The following is a 23960-nucleotide window of genomic DNA, read 5'->3' as shown; positions in this document are numbered from 1 at the left end:
ACATTGTTTTGAATAAAGACGGCTTCAGTTTGAAGCCGTCTTCATTCTACTCGCAATCGGCGAGGCTAATTGGATTTAGGAACGCTTGTTCCTAACATCCAATTAGTCACCTGCTGTGCAGGCTGGCTGGAGTGTGAGCGAGAGTTCCCCGCCCACTCCCAGCCAGTAAACAAACAAGTGCGCCTTTCTCCGTCCCTGGGGGTGAAGCGGTGCGCAGAGGGACGGAGAAATTTAGCACTGGGGGGGGGTGAAGTGGTTAAATATGTATGTCAAGAGGGTATATTATTATTTAAGTATGGGCTAAAAACATAATAATAATATGGGCAGCATGGTGGATAGCACTCTAGCGCTGGGTCCCGGTTCGAATGCTATACCAGGGCGCTATCTGCACAGAGTTTAAAGGGAACCTCAGATGGGCAGGGGAGAACAAAAATATACATACCTGCAGCTTCCTCCAGGCTGATCGCCACCCTCCTAGGCCATCTGGATCTTATGCAATTTGCCTAGTAAAGTCCTCCAGTCTGGGGCGTACTGCACATGCACAGCCCAGTCCATCACGTACCCCCGTTGCACTCCTGTGGCTGGGAGCACATGACACGTCTGGACTGGGCCTGGGCCGAATGGAGAACTTTTTGGGGCAAATTGCCGAAGATCTAGACGATGAGGGAGCAATTAGCCTGGATGGGGCTGGAGGAAGCCCCAGGTATGTATACTTTTTTTTCTCTCAATGAAATCTATTAAAAAACTGCCAACCGCCAATCTATCCCCACTACATTTGAACAAACAAAATCTGTGTGGCCCAAGTGAAGTGTGGTCCGGTGTTAGTCGAGGAGCAGAAATGCAGACATTAAACCAACAAACGTTGATTCCGATGATACCTACTTATTGTTTGGTTCTGATCCAGTTCTGTATAATGCCTGAAGAAGAAACTTAACGTTTTCGAAAGCTTGCAATAAACCATGTACAGTTAGTCATTAAAGGTATTACCGGAATCAACGTTCATTGTGGCCCAATTGTAATTTCCATCTATTTTTGCGCAAATCGATCAAAATGACCATCGATGCAGCTTATTGTGTTATAGATTTCCAGCAGTCAATCAAATCTGCAAGGGAAAATTGATGCGTGTAATGCGGGTCGATCAGGATCGATTCGATTATTTCCGACGTGCTCGATTCAGGTTTCGATCGTTCCTGCCGTCGATTTTGCATACTCAACATGCAAATCGACGGCAGGAACGATCGAAATACCCGAATCGACCACGTCGGAAATAATCGAATCAATAGCGATCCCGCCGCGGATCGAGCCGGAAAATGCATGGTGTGTACCCAGCATTAGGGCTGCTTAAGCAAGGGTGGATATTGATCATAGATCTGATCTAATAGTGTATTGCTCCCTTAAAACGTATTTGGTATTTACAGCTTTACTTAATGCAAATGTTTTGTGGCTACCATCTACATAATGCATTTTGTGAAAAATGTTGGTTAAGATTGCATCTATAAGAGCAACACAAAGGACAAAAAAAAACTGCCAAAGAAGCAAAAATTATGCAATGGCAAAATTGTATTCAGCTGTTATATTCCACCCAACAGCCTCCTTACCATCCAGTGCTGGGAGGACATCATGTTTGGGTTTGTATTTCTCCTGGTCATCTTTATATTCTTTTTTAAGCTGTTTCACTATTTTCTTACTGTGATTTGGTTTCTTCAATTTAAATGTTTCTTCCTCTGTAGGAAAATATAACATTCATGAGATGAACAGTCGTAACCGGAAATGATCAGATAACATGCACACATACTAAGTGAAAAATATTATGCTTACTGTACATACTCGAGTATAAGTCTAGAAATGTAGGTCTTATTCACTTCATAAAAGTATAGGGGTCGACTTATACACGAGTCACTGGCAACACTGAGCACACTAAGTAATGAGTTTACTAATAGGGACATTCCCATTTGCAGCAATTTACCCAGTGGTAAGTGTTACTTTGAAAAAAGGAAATGCCTAGAAAACACAGGTCTGAAAGTCCTGGCCAGAACAATTAACAAGGAAAGGGGCAGGGGGGAAATACTGGGCTGCATAAAAGGTAATGAATAACTGCAGCACTTGGGGCCTTGAGGAGGTAATGGCTGCACTTAAGGAATAGGAGGGGTTTATTGTTGCAACACTGTATGCAGTGCAGTCATTAACCCCTTCTGAGCCACAAGTGAAACTTAACTTTGCTGTGTAGCCTTATACTTGAGTCAATGAAAAACTACAGCTTAAGAGGGTTGAATATTGGGGTCGACTTATACACGAGGTCAACTAGTATTCGACTGTATACCGTATATATCTCAAATGAAAACGTCATCTTCCCTACTTTTGCACCAGCTTTCATTGTCTTATTTCTGTAATCAGGTCTTGAGCTTGGAGCAGTTCTATAGGAAGGTTATGCTAAAACTTAGGGTCATTTCACACTAGGGTGGTGCGGTGAATTTACCGCACTATGCCCCGGGCAATGAAAGTCTGGGGGAGTGCAAACTCCCCACATTGCGGTATGCTGCGCAGGAAGTGCCCTATTTAACGGGCATCCAAACTTACATTGATGTGTGGTTCCTGCGGCGATCTGCGTCAGACCGGAAGTCTAATAACGCGCATCTTTAAAAAACCTGCCGCAGTTTTCACCGTCGTGCTTGAGCAAAAGCGTATTTTAGAAATACACATGCGCACACGTCATCGATTGCACAACAGGAAGTGAGCATGGCTGGACAGACAGACAGGGATTACCGCGTACTAACACAGTAATCCCTGAAGGCCTGCTTTAGGCGGTGTGGCTGCTGCCAAACTGCAGTGTGAAGCAGGCCAGAGAGTGTCTCCCATGGAGGCAGATAAACATGGCAGGATTTGTAGTTGTCACACTGAGGTACTGGACCTATGCTAGCACTTTTCACACCTCTGCCATACATGTTCTTTACTGGGCTTTTTTTTAGATGGGGAAAGAAAGTGCGTTGGAACTTAAACTTAGGTGAAAGTATTGAGTGAGGTCAGGTTCATGCCTCATACAGACAATAGACATTGCTGCCCAAAATGATCAATCTTTATAATCTTGGCTACAAACACACATTCAATATTTGTAGTTTAAAATGAGCATTACAGATCCTTTTTGGGCAAAAATGTTTAATGAGCATTGTACAGATGTGGAGCAGGACTCCGGGCTGAACAATGTGTACAGTTTCATGGAGGAGAGAATGCGCAAGCAGCACCACGCTGCAGGAAATTCCTTTAGGCCAGTTTTACACTTGATTTATGCATCCCACCGCAATGCAAAAAAACGACAATCGTATGATCCCTGCGGCAGAGTGCACCAACAGAGTCATAAGCATATCGCCGCCCTCCTGCTGGGCAGGAGGTACGTCACTGGGATTCCTGCCGTCAGATCACGCATGCGCAACGCACACTTACTGCATCGTCCACATAATTCCATTGCCACAAACACTGTGTGTTAATCGCTGTGCTTCCTGTAATGTGCTGCAGCCCTTGCATCAGATTGGATAATTACAGCGCAGTGCAGTGCAGTGCAGTGCAATGGACCACAATAGGCGTTAGAGTATCCATAGGTTTTATCATTGATTTTGCGGTCCCTCACAGTACAATAGGGTAACGCAACGCATATTCCATCTGCAGGTGTAAGAGGGGACTAAAAGTTTCAACAAACAAAAGGAGTTGACCAACAGTGATCCAACCGCAGAGATTGTCAGAGGGAAAGCAAGAGATGTTGACGGACACTTGTAAATGGCAGACGAAGCTTCTAGTTGTTGCTGAACTACAAGGACCAGACATCCAACTGAAACACTGCCATGTCCAACTGCTTCTTGCTTATGCTTTGACTATCAGCCAATATAATTATAAACTACTGCCTTAGTTGTCAAATGTCTAATGGGGCTTTGTCCACAAACTGGATGAAAGGATGAGGAGATTGATGCACTACCGGTAACTGCTGCTAATATTTCCATGGGCAGGCAGAACACGGCAATATTACCGTTACTACCATCAAAAGTGTAACGCACGTTACCGAAGTAACGCTAGCATTGATCATGCACCGCGGGTCAAGCTATTCGCATAACGCGTGCTACACTGCTGGCGCTAATGACTGCAATATTACAGGCAGTTAGTGCAACCCCAAGGTCAACCATCATGCACAATGCCAGTTGTCTGATACAATGGATAAACCATGGCGCATCTGTTTGGGCAATCACCATTCATGTCAAATATTGTTACTCACTAATAATATCTGATGCAACTATACATGCATGGCTACTCCTTAGGGATGGTCAATGAGATGCAAATAATTGAGTTTATGCAGGACTATGCAAATCTTGCATGCAAATTGATGCCGCTTCAAAATGTAACATCAAATCCTGGCAAGGTGGAACTAAAGGCACATACACACATCAGACCATAGTCTTTGGAAAATGAAAGATCACAGACCAATTTTACCCCCTTCCATGTAGTATGAGAGCCATACTCTACACAGTCTTTTCTATGGAGCTGAACTCCACATCAGATAGAAATCTTTGCAAGATGCTGCACACATTCAAAAGATCAGTATCTGCAAAAGATCTGTTCCTGCAAAAGATCCGTATCTGCAAAATGCATTCATAGACTATGATATCTGCAGATCTCATACACACCTTGTTTAACAAACATTCATCTGCAGATCAGATCCACCAGGATGGATTTTCAGATCTGCAGATGATTGTCTGATCTGCAGATGAACGTCAGTTAAACAAGGTGTGTATGATGATCTGCAGATCTCATAGACTATGAATGCAATTTGCAGGAACGGATCTTTGGCAGGAACAGATCTTTTGCAGATACTGATCTTTTGTGTCTGTACAGCATGTGTGTGTGCAGCATCTTGCAAAGATTTTTTTCTGATGTGGAGTTCAGCTCCATAGAATAGACTGTGTAGAGTATGGCTCTCATACTACATGAAGGGTGGTAAGATTGGTCTGAGATCTTTCATTTTCCAAAGACTATAGTCTGATGTGTGTATGAGCCTTTAGTTTATCCATTTCCGAGATGCAAAAATTAGCATAATCCTGCATCAATTTGGAAAAATTAGCTCATTGACCATTCCTACTTCTCCACATAATGGATGTTGGATAAATGTCCACACTTGCCATTCATGGGTAAGCATATCACTTCCACTACCAATGCCACATGCTGAGCCACCTGACTGCCCGCAACACTAGTTCTGCAGCTCCTTTGTGGCACATGGCTGCCAAAGAACCACTGCCAGTGTGAATTAAGCTAAATTCTTTCTTTAGGGCCGTGTCATGTGGATGGCCAAACAGCGGGTATACAGGGAGCTCCTTCCAGTTTCTCTATAATGCAAGCAAATGGTAGCATGTGTAGCCACACGTATCAGCGATTGACACACGACGTGATTACTGTTGGGTAAAAGAACAGATCCTGGCGAAGCTCGCAGTGGGCGGGCGCAATGCATCGGTGGGCGGGGCTACACTCCATTGTGCGTGTTGAACTGTCCGGCCACGCGGCAAAATTCAATTGATGTACACTGCTACCGATTCCAGTTTCCATGCTCCATGGTGGGTAGAGCTGTAAACTGGAGGGAGGTGATGACTTCTCCCAGGATTTTTCAGCAGAGGAAGTAGAGGATCGGCGGTTTAAGCTCCCCGCAGCGCTTACTAGCAGGGTTGAGCAGGTAGCAGCAACGAGGATTCAACAGCTCCCAGGAAATGACTGCTGAGAACGCAAGTGGCTACTCTACCTGCGTGCTGGGTGGTACGACACTGGAAGCAATCAGTCTGTTACAACAGCGTTTCTTTAACCTCCTTGCCGGTTATCCCAAGCTCAGCTCGGGGTAACCTGCCGAGGAGGATTCCTCAGGCCCTGCTGGGCCTATTTGCATAATTTTTTTTTATACATGCAGCTAGCACTTTGCTAGCTGCGTGTCACTTACGATTGCCGCCGATCCGCGCCGATCCGCCGCATCAGAGGGTGCCCCCCCCCCGAGACCCGTGCGCTGCCTGGCCAATCAGTGCAGTGTTCTCCCCAGGCCCTTTTAGCTGGGTGCTCCACCCGGCTAGTTTTGGTGAGCACCCGGCTGTCATTGGCTAACCTCCTCCTATGCTGTAAGCAGATTTGTTCACAGAAGCACCAGCCCTGCATTCTCATCTCGCCCAACCCGGCTACTTTTTTATGCCACACGGCTGGAAAAAAAATCTGGGTAGAACACTGCAGTGCCAGGCAACGCTGAGGGGTGGATCGGGACTCCCTCTGACGTCACGACGTCGATGACGTCATCGCGCCCATCGCCATGGCGACGGGGGAAGCCCTCATGGAAATCCCATTCAGAACGGGATTTCCGGATGGGCATATGCGCCGGCGGCGATCGGCACATACGGGGGGACGCCGCAGGGAGGGGGGAAGCATGTAGCTAGCGCTAGGCTAGCTACAGTACATGCTAAAAAAAAAAAAATGCAAAAAAACACCCTCCCTGCCGTGCGCAGCAAATAATTAGAACGGCAGGGAGGTTAATAGCTGGGACTTGGAATTGCATGTATTGTGCTGGTTCATGGCCTATCTTGAATCTCATTGCAGCTATCCCTATCTCCACACTCATGGAATATTGGTACCGGTACCAGACTGAATGTGGGTCTGCTGTGTATGGTGATTCTTAGGAGTGCTCCGCAGAGTGGCTGTTGGTTAAAGTGGACTAAATTAAAAATACAAGATTTCAGAAATAAAATCTATTTTCTAAATTATAATAATAAATAGCAGCCTTTTTTCAGCTGTATGATGAAAAATATAAAATATTTTACATTTATTGCAGGAACCCCTCCCTTCCTTTCAAATTGCCGGTATTTTTCCGGCAAACTTGTGGAGTAGATGGTGTCCGGCAATGGAGGAATTGCTAATGGCTGCCCCCAGTATAACCCTAGTTATGAATAGAGAAGGGTGAAAAGCATGCACTGAAATGATCATAGGTTTGAAGGAGTGTTTATCTTTGTATGTGTCAGAGTGGTGCAACTAAATATTTTTAATTAAAAAAAATGTTTGGTTTGGGTCCGCTTTAAGGGCTCTGCCTCTGACACAGGAGACCTGGGTTCGAATCTCGGCTCTGCCTGTTAAGTAAGCCAGCACCTATTCGGTAGGAGACCTACTGCTACTGCCTATAGAGCGCGTCCTAATGGCTGCAGCTCTGGCGCTTTGAGTCCGCCAGGAGAAAAGCGCGATATAAATGTTCTGTGCTTGTCTTTTGATAATTTTTGATAACAATAAAGGTGTTTAAATTTTGTATTCCCGTAACAGCAGCAAAGTGTGCCTTTTCCTTAAACTGGCTGTTGAGATATGAGGCCGCTCCTGTATATATAGTGTATACAGTGCACAGGGTACTTGTACTGGTAAGCGAGACAGATAGTGCTATTTGTTATCTAAAAGAACACTGCATGCCACAACAGGTGGCTGCTGCCTGGTCAAAGGCATTGGCATGGGACAGCTGCCCAGAGGATAAACAGAAGCAGCTGACAGGTGATAAACTGTACAGTTGTCAGCAGCCCTTGCGAAAGAGCCCATATAGAGCAGACTGAATTCTCAATGACTGCCCCTTTAAACCACTCATATGAATAGGCGAATGGGGTTAGGAATTAGGCAGGTAAAGCCCCATCCACACCATACAATTTTTTGTGCGATTCGATTCAATCCAACATGTCAGATCGGGATTCGATTCAATCGGTAGTGTGATCGAGTTGCCACTGTTTTGCAATGACATTCAACCACATTATCGAATCCCGATCGGACATGTTTGATTTAATCGAATCGCACAAAAAACTGTATGGTGTAGATAGGGCTTAAAGAGAACCCGAGGCGGGGTTCTTACATCGCAATCCACATACAGAGGCTGGGTCTGTCTATAGAGCCCAGCCTCTGTTGCTAATTAGTTTCCTCCAAAGACCCCCCTGCGTGCTGTCAGACGCCATAACACACAGCCGCGCTATACGGCTGTGTTTACCTCACGAATGTCAGTCTCGGCTGCTCCCCCGCCTCCTGAATCGCTCCGGTCCCCGCCCGCGACCCTTCCCTCCAATCAGCGTAGAGGGAAGGGACGTGGGCGGGGACCGGAGCGATTCAGGAAGCGGGGGAGAGCGGAGACTGACATTAGTGAGATAAACAAAGCCGGCTGCGACACGCTGCGTGTCGCCAGCGCGGCTGTGTTTTATGGGGTCTGACAACGCGCAGGGGGGGCTTTGGAGGAAACTAACTAGCAACAGAGGCTGGGCTCTATAGACAGTCCCAGCCTCTGTATGCGGATTGCGATGTAAGAACCCCGCCTCTGATTCTCTTTAAGAGATGGCAGGGCATGACAAATCCCAGAGGCCAGGCGGCCAAGGCTTCAACCTAAGATTTACTTACCTGGGGCTTCCTACAGCCCCTGGCAGCCTGTGTGTCCCTTGCCGCAGCTCCAGTATCCCCTCCGTTGCAGATGGCGACCTCTTCACGTTGGCATCTTCTGCGCATCTCGTATTCACGCTCACGTGGCCTGGACCGCTCTGCGCAGGCACAGTACTTCTGAACGCTCCAGGCCATGTCAGCACAATAGCAAGGTCGGCATCTGCAACAAAGGGGATCCCGGGAAACTGGAGCTGTGGGGAGGGACACATAAGCTGCCAGGGACTGGAGGAAGCCCCAGGTAAGTAGATCTGGTTTGTTTTTTTGGAGCTGGCGCCTTCCCTTTAAAAATACAGCTGGTGCATTAAATCTTTGGACAGATGCTCAGCCACTATCATCTGAAACTATTGTTATTGATTTAGGTGACGGTTTAAAGTGAACCAAGCGCCACTTCTTTCTGCAGTTTGTCTTGGTTTCTAATGCTGGGAATACACCATGCAATTTCCCGTCAGATACCGTAGATGGGCCGATAATTTCCAACAGATCCGATCGGATTTTGATTGTTTTCCTGATAACTTCTATACAAATCAATCAGAATACCGATAGGAAATCAGATTGGACCTGTCGGAAATAATCTATCGACCCATGTATCCGACGGAAAATTGCATGGTGTATTCTCAGCATAATAGCTACCGTATAAGAGCTGCCATGTTCCCCCCTTTGGCACAGAACGCTCCCGGACAGATTGCCCCTGTGCCGACTGGCCGAACTAACGGGAGCCGTAGCGGAGGAGGCGGAGAAGGACAGCGAGCAACTGATAAGGCCAAAGGTGGCTGGAGGAAGCCCCAGGTATATATTCCTTTGAGTCTTAACCTCCCTGGCGGTACGCAGTTTCTGAAGCTGCGTCCGCAGAAGTAATTTTTTGAATAAAACTTGTTGTAATACTTGTAGCGGTACTTATCCGTTAGCCGGGCGCATCCTCTAGGTGGCGACAAAACTCCACCAGAGTTACATCTTTCCCTACTATCCATGTCGGCCTGGAGGGGGAATAGTAATTAGCGCCACCTGCCGGATGCGCCCGGCTAACGGATAAGTACCCTTGTAGCTAGCACTAGGCTAGCTACCTGTGTCTCCCAAGTCCTCTGCACCTCTCTGATCCCCCGATCGCCAGCACTTATCCAGCCGCGATCCCGTGAGAGCTGCAGTCTCCCCAATCAGCTTCAGCTGTCGCTAAGGCAACGATCGGACTTAAAGTCATCGGCGTCTTGAGCAGTCCCGATCCTCCCTATAGCGAAACCTAGAGATGATTGGAGAGGCTGCGGGATCCGGGGGGTGGTACGTATAACGGCGGTGATCGGGGGGATTGGAGCAGAGCAGAGGGACTTGGGAGACACAGATAAATAGCCTAGTGCTAGCTACAAGTATTACAACAAGTTTTATTAAAAAAATTACTCCCGGGCCCATATAATACAATATACAATACAATAACATTTCTATAGCGCTTTTCTCCCATAGGACTCAAAGCGCTTAGGCTCTCTCAGATTCAGTAATTAGTAGGATGAAGTATTCACACAACAAAAGTTATATTTCTGCAAATGCCAGACTGAACAGGTGGGTTTTCAGTCTGGATTTAAACACGTCCAGGGATGGGGCTGTCCTGATCTGTTGAGGTAGGGAGTTCCAAAACGTAGGGGCAGCATGACAGAAGGCTCTGGGACCAAAAGTTTCCAAGTGGACTCTGGGTATGACTAGATTATTAGAACCTGTCGATCTGAGAATGCGGGGATTGCTACGCAGCTGTAACATATCTCATGTATCCAGGGCCTAGATTATTCAGGGATTTAAATGTCAGTAGGCCGATCTTGAATAGGACCCTCCATTCTATAGGTAGCCAGTGAAGGGAATGCAGGACTGGCGTTATGTGGCAGTGACGGGGTTGGTTGGTTAGCAGTCTGGCAGCAGTATTCTGTATCAGCTGTAGGCGGTACAAGACCTTTTTTGGAAGGCCAGTGTAGAGAGCATTGCAGTAGTCCAGTCGGGATGTGATGAAGGCGTGGACTAAGGTTGGCAGATCTTCTGGGGGTATGAGGTACTTGATTTTTGCAATGTTCTTCAGGTGAAAATAGGATGATTTCACCACAGCAGAGATTTGAGTTCTGAAGTTTAAATCCCCATCATCCTCCACCATATAATCCTCTGCTGCGGCTACCCCGAGTGTAGGTCGGGGTTACCGCCAGGAGGGTTAAAGTGTACCTGAGATGGCGCCAAAGTGCTTCACCAATGAAAAGCAAGGTATGCAAAGTTATGTTCCTTAGCAAGCAGTAAGAAGCAGGACATGCTGGTATTTGCAGTGTACGACCTGAGAGTTAATGTTAGGCTCTTAAAGGGCATGCTAAAACTCAGGATAATCTGGGGTGGGTTGGGATTTATAGTTTGTCAGCAAACCAGAGCAATGCATACTGGGGCTGTTAGTTCCTCGGCAACACAGAGCAAGGCATACTGAGACATGTCAGGCTTGTAGTTCCTCAGCAATATGAACCAAGGCACGCTGAGACTTGTAGTTTCTCAGCAACACATAGCAAGTCATACTGGGGCTTGTAGTCCCACGGCAAGGCATACTGGGGTTTGTAGTCCCTCAGCAAAGCAAGGCATACGGGGCTTGTAGTCCATCATCAAAGCAGAGCAAGGCATGCTGGGGCTTGTAGTCCCTCAGCAAAGCAGAGAAAGGCATGCTGGGGCTTGTAGTCCCTCAGCAAAGCAGAGAAAGGCATGCTGGGGCTTGTAGTCCCTCAGCAAAGCAGAGAAAGGCATGCTGGGGCTTGTAGTCCCTCAGCAAAGCAAGGCATGCTGGGACTTGTAGTCCCTCAGCAAAGCAAGGCATGCTGGGGCTTGTAGTCCCTCAGCAAAGCAGAGCAAGGCATGCTGGGGCTTGTAGTCCAACAGCAAAGCAGAGCAAGGCATGCTGGGGCTTGTAGTCCAACAGCAAAGCAGAGCAAGGCATGCTGTCAGGAGGGCATGCTGAGACTTGTTGTGCATCGCCTCTAAGGTCTAGCCATAGACTCACCGTCCTCTTCATCCTGGAAGCTGAGCAGACTGGCCTTGGTGCTGCCGGGGTCTTTGCTCCGGGCCTGGGCCGCCTGGAAGCCGCAATCTGGCAGGGAGAGGCCGGGCAGAGACACAGGGGCGGGAGGCGGCGGCGGCTCATGATACACCGCGGCCTCCGGCTCCCGTTCCTCCTCCTCCGAATCATTCCGCTTCCTCACGTTAACCCGCCGAGCCTTGCGGAACATGGCGGTACAGCCACACCAACCAAGCGCCGCAACCAACCAAGGCCCCTACCGCGCCACACTCACAAGGCGCAATACCGCAGCCTGCCTGGCCTGCAGCGACCCCTACCGGCTGGCGGCATACAATGCAGCGCTGCGGCTTGAATAGTGGCTGCGCCTTGCTCAACCCACCGCCTGAACTGGGGGGAAGGTGTCCAGGCAGCAATGTGTGAAAAGGATGGGGAGGTACTATAGTGACATCTAGTGACTACATCTGCTCAGTACACTACAGGAGCAATTCAAGTTAGCTCTCTAGGCGGGGAAAGTAGAAGGCGGCGGCGTAACAATAGGGGAATGCAGAGGTAGTGACTGACTGCAACGGGGCCGCTGGACTAGAAAGGCCCAGTAGGTCAGTAGGGGCGTACTTTCATTCATCTCATTAGATTTTCATTGGAGCTATGCTGGTAATGAACACCATATGTGAATTGATTAGTAGTATTCCCTAAAGGACAGGGGCGTAGCAATAGGGGTTGCAGAAGTAGCAACCGCATCGGGGCCCTTGGGCCAGAGGGGCCCCAAAGGGCCCTCCCTCAACTACAGTATTAGCTCTCTATTGGTCCTGTGCTCATAATAATCACTTCTATAGATACTTTGAATAGTGGTGATCATTAACAAACTGTTCCCCACCCCCTTCTTGCACCTCTGACACTGTACTTGCCATTGGCAGGTTTTGGTGCCCCGTATCAATTGTTATGTATAGCGTGCTTGAAGGGCCCCATTGTAGAACTTGCATCGGGGCCCACAGCTCCTTAGCTACGCCACTGCTAAAGGAAACATCAGACAATCTATGCTACCCCCAGATCTACTCAGCCGGGGTCTCCTCCAGCCCTTTGCAGTCGACATGTCCCTCTCACAGCTCCGCACCCATACGTTGGTCCCCCCTTCGTGCAGAGGCAGATCTTGCGAGGTCGTTTTTGCCTGCGTGAGCGCCGCTGTCAATCACTCGCCCATGGGCTGGAGTGTTCTGCGCAGGTGCAGTAGTTCTATGGGTAGTAAAAAAAAAATCCCAGCAGCAATCAGATGCCACCAACAGAAAGCTCTGTTGGTGGCAACAAAAAGAGCCAAGATTCATTTGTGTGCTAGGCAGTATGGCTCTGCAAAGCACTGAATTGTAAAAAATAGCCTGGTCACTAGGGGGGTGTAAGCCTGTGGTCCTGAACTGGTTAATTGTCTCCAAGATTAAAATGCACTATAAATTGCTTTGTTACTTGCGTTACAGTAAGCAGTAACAATCTTACAGATCTAAATTGTTCATTTGGACTAGTCCATCTCCTCATGGAGGATTCTCAGTATTCCCTAGAAAAATGCTAGCTAGGCTCTCTACTCACTTAGGCCCAGTGCACACTGGGCGGATCCGCCGGCCGCATCCGCCTGAAAATCCGCATGGCTAATGTATCTCTATGGGCTGGTGCACACCGGCGGTTTGAGGTTTTTAGCAAGCCGCAAACGTGCCTCTTGCTGCACGTTTGCGGTTTGCTTTAAAGCTCAAACCGCCGGTGTGCACCAGCCCATAGAGATACATTAGCCATGTGAATGCTGATGCGGCCGGCGGATCGCATCAAGATCCGCCCGGTGTGCACTGGGACTAAACTCTTTAATCCGCACCCAAAACCGCTAGCGTTTTGTGCATCTGCCAGCGGTTTTGGTGTGCACTGGGCCTCACAGTACTTCTGCAGAAGTCGCCGACCTGGCCAGGACGCAAGCCGCTATGGAGGGGACCCTGGCAGAGAGCAGAGCTGTGATTAGGAACACTTAGGCTTCTAGGGGCTGGAGGAAGCCCAGGTAAGTAATGTAATTTTCTTTTATTTAGCTCATGTATCCTTTAAGTGCTTTAGAGCTCTCCTTAACCATTTAAGCCACCTGGATGTGATTGTCTCGTCCAGGCGGCTGCTGTTGCGCTGCTGCCAGCTCCAGCACGTGCCCGTGTTGCCCCCCGTTAGCCCTGGAGATCAATGAATGGGAACATAGTTCCCATTCATTGATCTAATTCCCGGTAGAGAGACCAACGGCTTGTTAACAGAAGCCGCAATCTTTCTGAGAAAAAAAAAAAAAATCCCGTCCTCATTATGCTTCCGGGAAGCGAGAGCGTTCGCTTCCAGGACTAAAAAAAAAATTTTTTGACTGTGGCCAAATAGTAAATCTACATCTACATACATTTTTTTCATGAAATAAACACACATTATTACATTTAAAATTTACTGTTTACCTTCCACACCAAAAATTACCCAAATAAAATTTTTAATGAAAAAAAGAAAAAAATTACAATTGAAAAAAAATAAAAAATATAAATTGTTACCTAAGGGTCTGAACTTTTTTAATATGCATGTGAAGATGGTATATTACAAACATTTTTTAAATTATAAGGTTGTAAATAGTGATGGACGCAAAACTGAAAACACGCACCTTTATTTCTAAATAAAATATTGGCGCCATACATTGTGATAGGGACATAATTTAAATAACCAGCACAAATGGGCAAATAGAATACAAAGGTTTTAATTATTGTGGCATGTATTATTTTAAAGCTATAATGGCCAAAAACTGAGAAAGAATGATTTTTTCCATTTTTTTCTTAATATTCCTATGAAAATGCATTTAGAAAAAAAATAATTCTTAGCAAAAAGAAAGCCTAATTGGTGGCGGAAAAAAACAAGATATACAGTGGTTTGCAAAAGTATTCGGCCCCCTTGAGGTTTTCCACATTTTGTCATATTACTGCCACAAACATGAATCAATTTTATTGGAATTCCACATGAAAGACCAATACAAAGTGGTGTACATGTGAGAAGTGGAATTAAAATCATACCTGATTCCAAACATTTAAAAAAAAAAAAATAACTGCAAAGTGGGGTGTGCGTAATTATTCAGCCCCCTCAGTCAATACTTTGTAGAACCACCTTTTGCTGCAATTACAGCTGCCAGTCTTTTAGGGTATGTCTCTACCAGCTTTGCACATCTAGAGACTGAAATCCTTGCCCATTCTTCTTTGCAAAACAGCTCCAGCTCAGTCAGATTAGATGGGCAGCGTTTGTGAACAGCAGATCTTGCCACAGATTCTCGATTGGATTTAGATCTGGACTTTGACTGGGCCATTCTAATACATGGATATGTTTTGTTTTAAACCATTCCATTGTTGCCCTGGCTTTATGTTTAGGGTCGTTGTCCTGCTGGAAGGTGAACCTACGCCCCAGTCTCAAGTCTTTTGCAGACTCCAAGAGGTTTTCTTCCAAGATTGCCCTGTATTTTGGCTCCATCTACCCATCAACTCTGACCAGCTTCCCTGTCCCTGCTGAAGAGAAGCACCCCCAGAGCATAATGCTGCCACCACCATATTTGACAGTGGGGATGGTGTGTTCAGAGTGATGTGCAGTGTTAGTTTTCCGCCACACATAGCGTTTTGCATTTTGGCCAAAAAGTTCCATTTTGGTCTCATCTGACCAGAGTACCTTCTTCCACATGCTTGCTGTGTCCCCCACATGGCTTGTGGCAAACTGCAAACGGGACTTCTTATGCTTTTCTGTTAACAATGGTTTTTTTCTGCCCACTCTTCCATAAAGGCCAACTTTGTGCAGTGCACAACTAATAGTTGTCCTATGGACAGATTCCTCCACCTTAGCTGTAGAGCTCCTCCAGAGTCACCATGGGCCTCTTAGCTGCATTTCTGATCAGCGCTCTCCTTGTTCGGCCTGTGAGTTTAGGTGGATGGCCTTGTCTTGGTAGGTTTGCAGTTATGCCATACTGTCACAGGAGCTCTAGTGGCTGACCGCACTTAGCCTTCTAAACGGTGCCAGCGCACAGATCGTGCGAACTCTGGTCGCAGTCAATGCGCAGGAACCGTTAAGAATTAGCCGCAGACAACTCAGAAGGGAGCCTGTGAGACACGGGTAATTACAACGTCACCTACTGGTTCAGAGTAAACTGCCACCACCGCGGTTACTATGGGACCGTGGGGCCCACTAACTGACTGACTAATCCTGCGAATAAAACGGTTAAACACACGATATTCTGTCTAGCCAACAACAAACAAACAGTAGCGTATCTTCAGAGACCCGGGATCATTTCTGTGTGTGCTGATAAGCAGGGTAGCGAAACAGTGAATGACTTGGGGAAAGTCGTTTATTCACGCAATATAAATAATTAATATATACAGACAATTATGAAAATCAACAATTATTAAAACAGTAATAGCCAGTATGAAAAATAAAAGAAGGGAGAAAAATACTGAGTTCCTGGAAAGATGTCCTTATTGTGGGAAGAATCATAAAGTCCTTGGTTTCAAAGTCCAGAGTTCAGACCAGGTGGATACCAGCATATCCTCAAGCTGGCATCTGATGAGTGCAAGATGGTTCAGTGTGGAGGACCCTGAGTTTGGGTCCTCAGCCATTCTTATGCCCCTGCTTCAGTAGGAGGGAGTGAGGGCGGGGAGCTATACACCTCCTTCAAAGATGAGATGAGCCCTCCTCTTGTACTGGGGCTAGAAATCATATCTACCCATATATGGGCTCTATCTCACAGAACCGTACAGGTCAGGGCGGATTTACTAATATTTTCAGATCTGCCTCGATGTACCCAGCAGTCTGATACCAAACATGAGGGGTGGGACCCCTGTGGTACCATTAGGGCACTGTTGGACTGCCTAACGGGCAGTCTTTACCTCAGAAGGTTCTGAAATGTTCTCAGAACCAACGCCAGGCAGGGCCCTACCTGCTCTGTTAGTTTGGAGGGTCTGCCAGCCTGGCAACACAGAAAATATGATACATATAGCAATTTATGGAATATGAGAGACCCCTGGGATTTATACCAGGTCATTCCCAGGCAAAGGTTCTTTGAAGTTGGCAGCAGCAAGCCACATGTCGGCTCCCTGCTGGGAAAAGGAGTCGGAGTGTCTGAGTTTCCTCACTCTAAATTGGTTCTGTCATGGTGTTTGTCACCTTATACCTGATGGATGGGCCATCAGCACAGCTTGAAGCCAGGGACTCTCTGGGCCCAGGCTCATTAGCATATCAAAAGAGCCATCCTGCAGTTAAGGTGATGCTATTCCTCTGCTAAGAAAGGACTGCAGACCTCCTACACAATAAATCCAGATTCTATCGATTTGAAGCGCAATCGACGCAGAGAATCGAGTGCGATCGCTTTTCTTCACGGGCGGTTACAGGACGCGCCTGCGGCCCCGCAACCGTCCGTGACAGCCCTCCCTGGGGAGAAGGCAGATAGACATTCATCAGCAAGATGTGTGTCGTTGCCGCTAACCTGCGAGATCTGATCTAGTTCCCCGTTGGCGCTCTGGGGTCGGCTGCCCGCTGCGGGTCGGCCAACCTGGCTGACGGGTCTCGGGTTGCCGGTGCGGCGGGAAAACCTATTGGAGCCTGTGGCTCGGTTCCCCTGGACCGGTCGCAGTCTGCTACCCTCAGGGTTGACCCGACATGGACCGTTCTGGACAGGGCGTTTGCGCCACTGCAGTCGGACGTGGTGTCTGCCGGGACTGCTGACAACGGGCAGTGGGTTGGTTAGGTCAACAGCCAGCCCACGCAGGGTTCCCCTGCCAAGTGGCTGTGGACCCAAGGGAACCCCGCGGGAATCCCTGGACCTTCCCAGCTCCTGACAGACGGCACATGCCCTGCAGTAGTTCGCTACATCCCTGTTCATCCGGGGCCAATAATACTGTTTCCGAATACCGGCAAGTGTCTTGCGGACACCCGAGTGCCCTGTCAGAGGATTACCATGTGCGGATTTCAGCACATGTCCCCTGAACGCACTCGGGACCACAAGCCATTTGGTATTCGCGTGTGATCTACCGGTAGGGGGCTGTACAGACTCACTGTACAGTCTCCCACCTTCCCAGTACACCTTGAAAGCGGCCCCGTCTGCGAGGGGCTCAGCGGCTTGCTGCCGGAGCACCTCCAGGTTTGGGTCACTTTGTAGTGCGGCTGAGAATACGGCGCTGTCAGTTTCAGCCAACTGGCTCATGTCACACGAGGCCAGCGGCTGAAAGGTCTCATCCCTGCGGTCAGAGGAGGGGGAGGAGGCCGGAACCCCCTCCACCTGTTCTGAGCTCGGGTTCCGAGCAGTGCAGCTGCGCGGTATGGCTAGCACAGGTACACTGTCAGAATGGCACATATTGGCATTACCTACATCATTGTCACAAGCATTTATAACAGTAACAGGAACATTTTCATCACAGACAGTTTGTACAGTAAACTCAGGTACAGTTACAGCATCATCACAACAGACAGTCTGTACATCAAACTCAGGTGCCTTTGAAGCAGGCACTATTGAACCGGGTACCCTTGAACTGGGCACATTTAACCCACCTCCCCCTGGTGCTCCCCCAAGTGTATAAAGTACCTGGTGGTGGGTGGAGAGTCCGTCTCCTTCCGTGAGCGACAAGGCGGTCGTGGCAGGTTCATAGTAGGACACAAGCTTGCCCAAATCAGTCCCTAGCAACACAGGGACTGGGAGATCCTTCATAACCCCAACAACCCTTTCGTGGACCCCTCCCACTCCCCAATCCAGCTTCACTCTGGCGTGGGCTATGTGGAAAAGGGTGCCCTCTACTCCAGTAAGGGCAAGGGATCGGCTGGAGCTGATGCTCTCCTTTGGCACAAGATGTGAGTGAACTAACGTGATGTCAGCTCCGGTGTCTCGAAATCCGGTGACAACTTTGCCGTTCACTCTAACAAGTTGCTGCTGGTCGGTTCGGTCGCGGATTTCCTTTCCGCGGGCAAACAGGACAAAATCGGATGATCCAGGCTGTGGTTCGCTGGCGGGCTGCCTCTGCTGTGGGTGAGGTGCAGGTGATGCAGATGATCCAGGTGCTGGTGGTGTCTGTCTCCGCTCCGGACAGTCGAATTTCATGTGTCCGGGCTGGCGGCAGTAGTGACAGGTGACCTCTCCAGGCGCTGCAGGCCTGGGTGCAGCAGCTGCGCTGGGTGGCCTCTGTGGCGGACGGCTCACAGGGGCAGGAGGGTCTGCCGAGGTATTGGGCTGACCTCCTCTCCAGCTGGATGGGACAGTTCTGCGGGGATCAGCCACCCGGGTAGTTGCAAAAGTCTCAGCAAGGTCTGCAGCGACAGTGGCTGAAGCCGGCCTGCGTTCTAACACAAACTGTCGTACATCAGCAGGGCAAATGTTCAGAAATTGTTCGAGGACTATCAAGTCCTCCAGGACGCCATAAGACCCTTTGGTGAGGCCTAGCGTCCACTGGCGGAGTGTGGTGAGCAAGCTGCTGACCACATCTCGGTACGAATCAGAAGACTTTTTCTGCCAGGCCCTGAACTTTTTCCGATAGGCTTCTGGCGTCAGCTGGTACTTAGTAATGATAGCGTCTTTTATAGCAGCATAATCATTATCCTTTTCCGCAGGCAATTCTGCGAAAGCATCAAGCGCTTTGTAGCGCAGCAAAGGTGTCAGATGTCTGGCCCACTGGTCTTGGGACAGACGATACTGACGGCATGCTTTTTCGAAAGATCGCAAAAACAAGTCAATGTCTGTGTCTTTCTCGATATTAGCAAATTTAAATTTTGCACTTACGGGGGCTGCAGCTCCTTCAGCAGGGAGGCTGGGCGGTGAACTCCGGCTGGCCTGTTGCACTTTTGCCATGTTTAGCTCATGCTGTCGTTGGCGCTCCCGTTCCGCAGATTGGCGCTCCTCACGCATGTACTGCAGGTACTTGTCCAGGTCAGTCTCCATCAGCTTTTGTAATGCCTGCTGCATTACCGGGTCAGCACCCATGGACAGTCCAGTACTGGCCAGTTCCGGGCGAGTACTGTCAGAAACTCTGGGATTGGGGTCCACACTGACATTCTCCGGCGTAACTGTTGATGCAGGGCCCTCAGGATGCACAACCTCTGTACGGTCAGGAGTCTCAGTCTCTGGTTCCCCTTGCCTTGAGTCAGATGGGTCAGCGTCTACCTCAGCAGACACATCCAGCTCCTGCAGTTGCTGGGTATCCCATTGAAACAATTCCGTTACCAGGTCCCCTTGTTTCTTGCGGCCGACATCAATGCCTCTCTCTTGGCAAAGATTTTGCAGGTCCGCCAGGCACATTTTCTTGTAGTTTCCGGACATTTCCACGCCAAATAAAATAAAACTTTTGGGGAGGGGTACTGGCTACACAGTCTCTCTGTATATATAAAAAATATATTGCCTTCCAGCTACACCAACGAATTAGTTCGTTTCTCGATAGCGCTAGCGCTATCGCAGATACTTTCAGCACAACACAGGTCCCAACCGCTGCCTAACACTGTCACAGGAGCTCTAGTGGCTGACCGCACTTAGCCTTCTAAACGGTGCCAGCGCACAGATCGTGCGAACTCTGGTCGCAGTCAATGCGCAGGAACCGTTAAGAATTAGCCGCAGACAACTCAGAAGGGAGCCTGTGAGACACGGGTAATTACAACGTCACCTACTGGTTCAGAGTAAACTGCCACCACCGCGGTTACTATGGGACCGTGGGGCCCACTAACTGACTGACTAATCCTGCGAATAAAACGGTTAAACACACGATATTCTGTCTAGCCAACAACAAACAAACAGTAGCGTATCTTCAGAGACCCGGGATCATTTCTGTGTGTGCTGATAAGCAGGGTAGCGAAACAGTGAATGACTTGGGGAAAGTCGTTTATTCACGCAATATAAATAATTAATATATACAGACAATTATGAAAATCAACAATTATTAAAACAGTAATAGCCAGTATGAAAAATAAAAGAAGGGAGAAAAATACTGAGTTCCTGGAAAGATGTCCTTATTGTGGGAAGAATCATAAAGTCCTTGGTTTCAAAGTCCAGAGTTCAGACCAGGTGGATACCAGCATATCCTCAAGCTGGCATCTGATGAGTGCAAGATGGTTCAGTGTGGAGGACCCTGAGTTTGGGTCCTCAGCCATTCTTATGCCCCTGCTTCAGTAGGAGGGAGTGAGGGCGGGGAGCTATACACCTCCTTCAAAGATGAGATGAGCCCTCCTCTTGTACTGGGGCTAGAAATCATATCTACCCATATATGGGCTCTATCTCACAGAACCGTACAGGTCAGGGCGGATTTACTAATATTTTCAGATCTGCCTCGATGTACCCAGCAGTCTGATACCAAACATGAGGGGTGGGACCCCTGTGGTACCATTAGGGCACTGTTGGACTGCCTAACGGGCAGTCTTTACCTCAGAAGGTTCTGAAATGTTCTCAGAACCAACGCCAGGCAGGGCCCTACCTGCTCTGTTAGTTTGGAGGGTCTGCCAGCCTGGCAACACAGAAAATATGATACATATAGCAATTTATGGAATATGAGAGACCCCTGGGATTTATACCAGGTCATTCCCAGGCAAAGGTTCTTTGAAGTTGGCAGCAGCAAGCCACATGTCGGCTCCCTGCTGGGAAAAGGAGTCGGAGTGTCTGAGTTTCCTCACTCTAAATTGGTTCTGTCATGGTGTTTGTCACCTTATACCTGATGGATGGGCCATCAGCACAGCTTGAAGCCAGGGACTCTGGGCCCAGGCTCATTAGCATATCAAAAGAGCCATCCTGCAGTTAAGGTGATGCTATTCCTCTGCTAAGAAAGGACTGCAGACCTCCTACACAATAAATCCAGATTCTATCGATTTGAAGCGCAATCGACGCAGAGAATCGAGTGCGATCGATTTTCTTCACGGGCGGTTACAGGACGCGCCTGCGGCCCCGCAACCGTCCGTGACACATACTTCTTCCATTTCTGAGTGGTTGCTTGAACAGTGCTCTGTGGGATGTTCAAGACTTTGGAAATCTTTTTGTAGACTAATGCTTCATACACACTTGAGATAAAAGTATTTGGAAAAGGCAAGATCACAGACCAATTTTACCCCCTTCCATGTAGTATGAGAGCCATACTCTACACAGTCTATTCTATGGAGCTGAACTCCCCATCAGATAAAATCTTTGCAAGATGCTGCACACAAAGATGCCCGTACACATTCAAAAGATCATTATCTGCAAAAGATCTGTTCCTGCAAAAGATCCATTCCTGCAAAATGCATTCATAGTCTATGAGATCTGCAGATCCTCATACACACCTGGTTTAACAGACAATCATCTGCAGATCATCTGCAGATCAGATCCACCAGGATGGATTTTCAGATCTGCAGATGATTGCCAGATATGCAGATGAAGTCTGTTAAACCAGGTGTGTATGACGATCTGCAGATCTCATAGACTATGAATGCATTTTGCAGGAATGGATTTTTTTGCAGGAACAGATCTTTTGCAGATAATGATCTTTTGAATGTGTGCAGCATCTTTGTGTGCAGCATCTTGCAAAGATTTTATCTGATGGGGAGTGCAGCTCCATAGAATAGACTGTGTAGAGTATGGCTCTCATACTACATGGAAGGGGGTAACATTGGTCTGTGATCTTGCCTTTTCCAAAGACTTTTATCTCAAGTGTGTATGAAGCATAAGCCTGCTTTAAATTTCTCAATAACTTTATCTCTGGCCTGTCTGGTGTGTTCTTTGGACTTCATGGTGTTGTTGCTCCCAATATTCTCTTAAACAACCTCTGAGGCCGTCACAGAGCAGCTGTATTTGTACTGACATTAGATTACACACAGGTGCACTATATTTAGTCATTAGCACTTATCAGGCAATGTCTATGGGCAACTGACTGCACTCAGACCAAAGGGGGCTGAATAATTATGCACACCCCACAGGTATTTATTTGTAAAAAAAAAAAATGTTTGGAATCATGTATGATTTTTGTTCCACTTCTCACGTGTAAACCACTTTGTGTTGGTCTTTCATGTGGAATTCCTAAAAAATTGATTCATGTTTGTGGCAGTAATATGACAAAATGTGGAAAACTTCAAGGGGGCCTGAATACTTTTGCAAACCACTGTAGTTCAATTCATTGTGATAATTAGTGATAAAGTTATTGGCAAATGAATGGGAGGTGAAAATTGCTCTGATACATAAGGTGAAAAATACCCTGAAATGGTTAAGGGGGTTGGTTGAAAATAAGAATGGACACCTACCAGGGGCTTCTATTGGCCCCATGCAGCTGTAATGTCCCACACGTCCTCCAACGATGCTCTGTTCCCCGCCGCCTGACCTGGTCTGATGTTCTTCTAAGAAGACGAATAGTGATCGCTCCCGCGTGCGTCATTGGGAGCTTACTGTGCAGGGGCAGTACGAAATTTCCTTGTACTGCTCCTGCTCGGATTAGACCAGGTCCGGCGGCAGGGAATGGAGCATTGTTGGAGGACGGCGTGGGACATTAAAGCTGCAGGGGGCCGATAGAAGCCCCAGGTAAATGTCCGTTTTTATTTTCAACTCCCGCCCCCACAGAACTCCTTTAAGGTTTAGAGGAAAACTCTCCATGTATCCTTCCTGAGGGCCCGTTTCTACTATACCTAAGCGAATCCGCACAGAAAAAAAAGCCTGCGGATTCGCATATGTATGCAATTTTGCGTGCATTTGCAGGCGTTTTTTCATGCGAATTCGCATGCATACGCGTATTTTTTTGTTTATTATATTTTACTGTCTCCATTGATTACTATTGACTTCCGCATGCATAAACGCATACGCTTATGCGGAAATGCATATGCATACTGACAGAGGCTTTTTAAAGCTTACAGGCTTAAAGGATACGTCCAAGCTAAATAAAAAATAAAAATCCACTTACCTGGGTCTTCCTCCAGCCCCTGGCAGCCGTACTGTGCCCCTCGCCGCAGCTCTGGGGGCTCCCGGTCTCCTGAGCTGCAGATGCCGGCCTCGCCAGGTCGGCTTCTTGGTCGGCTTCTTCTGCGCTCCGCTGTGCGGGTCACGTGGTCGCACTGACGTCATAAAGACTGTACTGTGCAGGCGCAGTAGTTCTGCGGTAAGTGGATTTTTATTTTTTATTTAGCTTGGACGTATCCTAGGCGATCCTCGGGTAAATTGCCATGCAAAACAAACGTGCGGTAATGTTGATATACATTGGAAGGTAACGGGCTACCAGTGTTCTCCGAACTGTTACATGCGCACGACCCCGGGCTCATGGTTTATATGCAAATGTGGTGGGAGGTGGATATAAGACCCAGCTGGAGGCACTGTCATTAGCCCCTGATGAGTCATGTGATATGACGAAACCGGTAGGGCGGAGCTACAGGACGTACGAGCTGAGTCTATGAGGCGGCGTGGAGGCTGAGGAGACGCGAGACGATGAATCCTGCCTTGACCGAGGGGATGGTGATATATAATGCTGTTATTATACCTTTTTAATGTACGGGCATTACTATG

At 47.9% G+C, this 23960-nt stretch overlaps 1 protein-coding gene and 1 long non-coding RNA gene across 2 annotated transcripts in view; one reads left to right on the top strand and one right to left on the bottom strand.

Moving 5' to 3' along the window:
- Positions 1–11796, bottom strand: part of PAXBP1 (PAX3 and PAX7 binding protein 1) — a 58999-nt gene extending 47203 nt beyond the window's left edge. Inside the window, exons 1-2 of the mRNA XM_068270476.1 lie at positions 11456–11796; positions 1599–1724 (exon numbers count right to left, since the gene is read on the bottom strand). Coding sequence (XP_068126577.1) covers positions 1599–1724; positions 11456–11681 — 352 coding nt within the window. The 5' untranslated portion in view covers positions 11682–11796. The remainder of the gene's footprint in view (positions 1–1598; positions 1725–11455) is intronic.
- A 158-nt stretch (positions 11797–11954) lies between these two features.
- The window catches only part of LOC137544985 (uncharacterized), a 30349-nt gene continuing 18343 nt past the window's right edge, over positions 11955–23960 (top strand). The window contains exon 1 of the long non-coding RNA XR_011025956.1: positions 11955–12066. This is a non-coding gene — a long non-coding RNA (uncharacterized lncRNA). The remainder of the gene's footprint in view (positions 12067–23960) is intronic.

The sequence above is a fragment of the Hyperolius riggenbachi genome, chromosome 2 (genome assembly GCF_040937935.1).
Source record: "Hyperolius riggenbachi isolate aHypRig1 chromosome 2, aHypRig1.pri, whole genome shotgun sequence".
NCBI lineage: Eukaryota > Metazoa > Chordata > Amphibia > Anura > Hyperoliidae > Hyperolius > Hyperolius riggenbachi.
The sequence above is the reverse complement of the archived record's forward strand: the minus strand, read 5'-3'. Positions and strand labels throughout refer to the sequence as shown.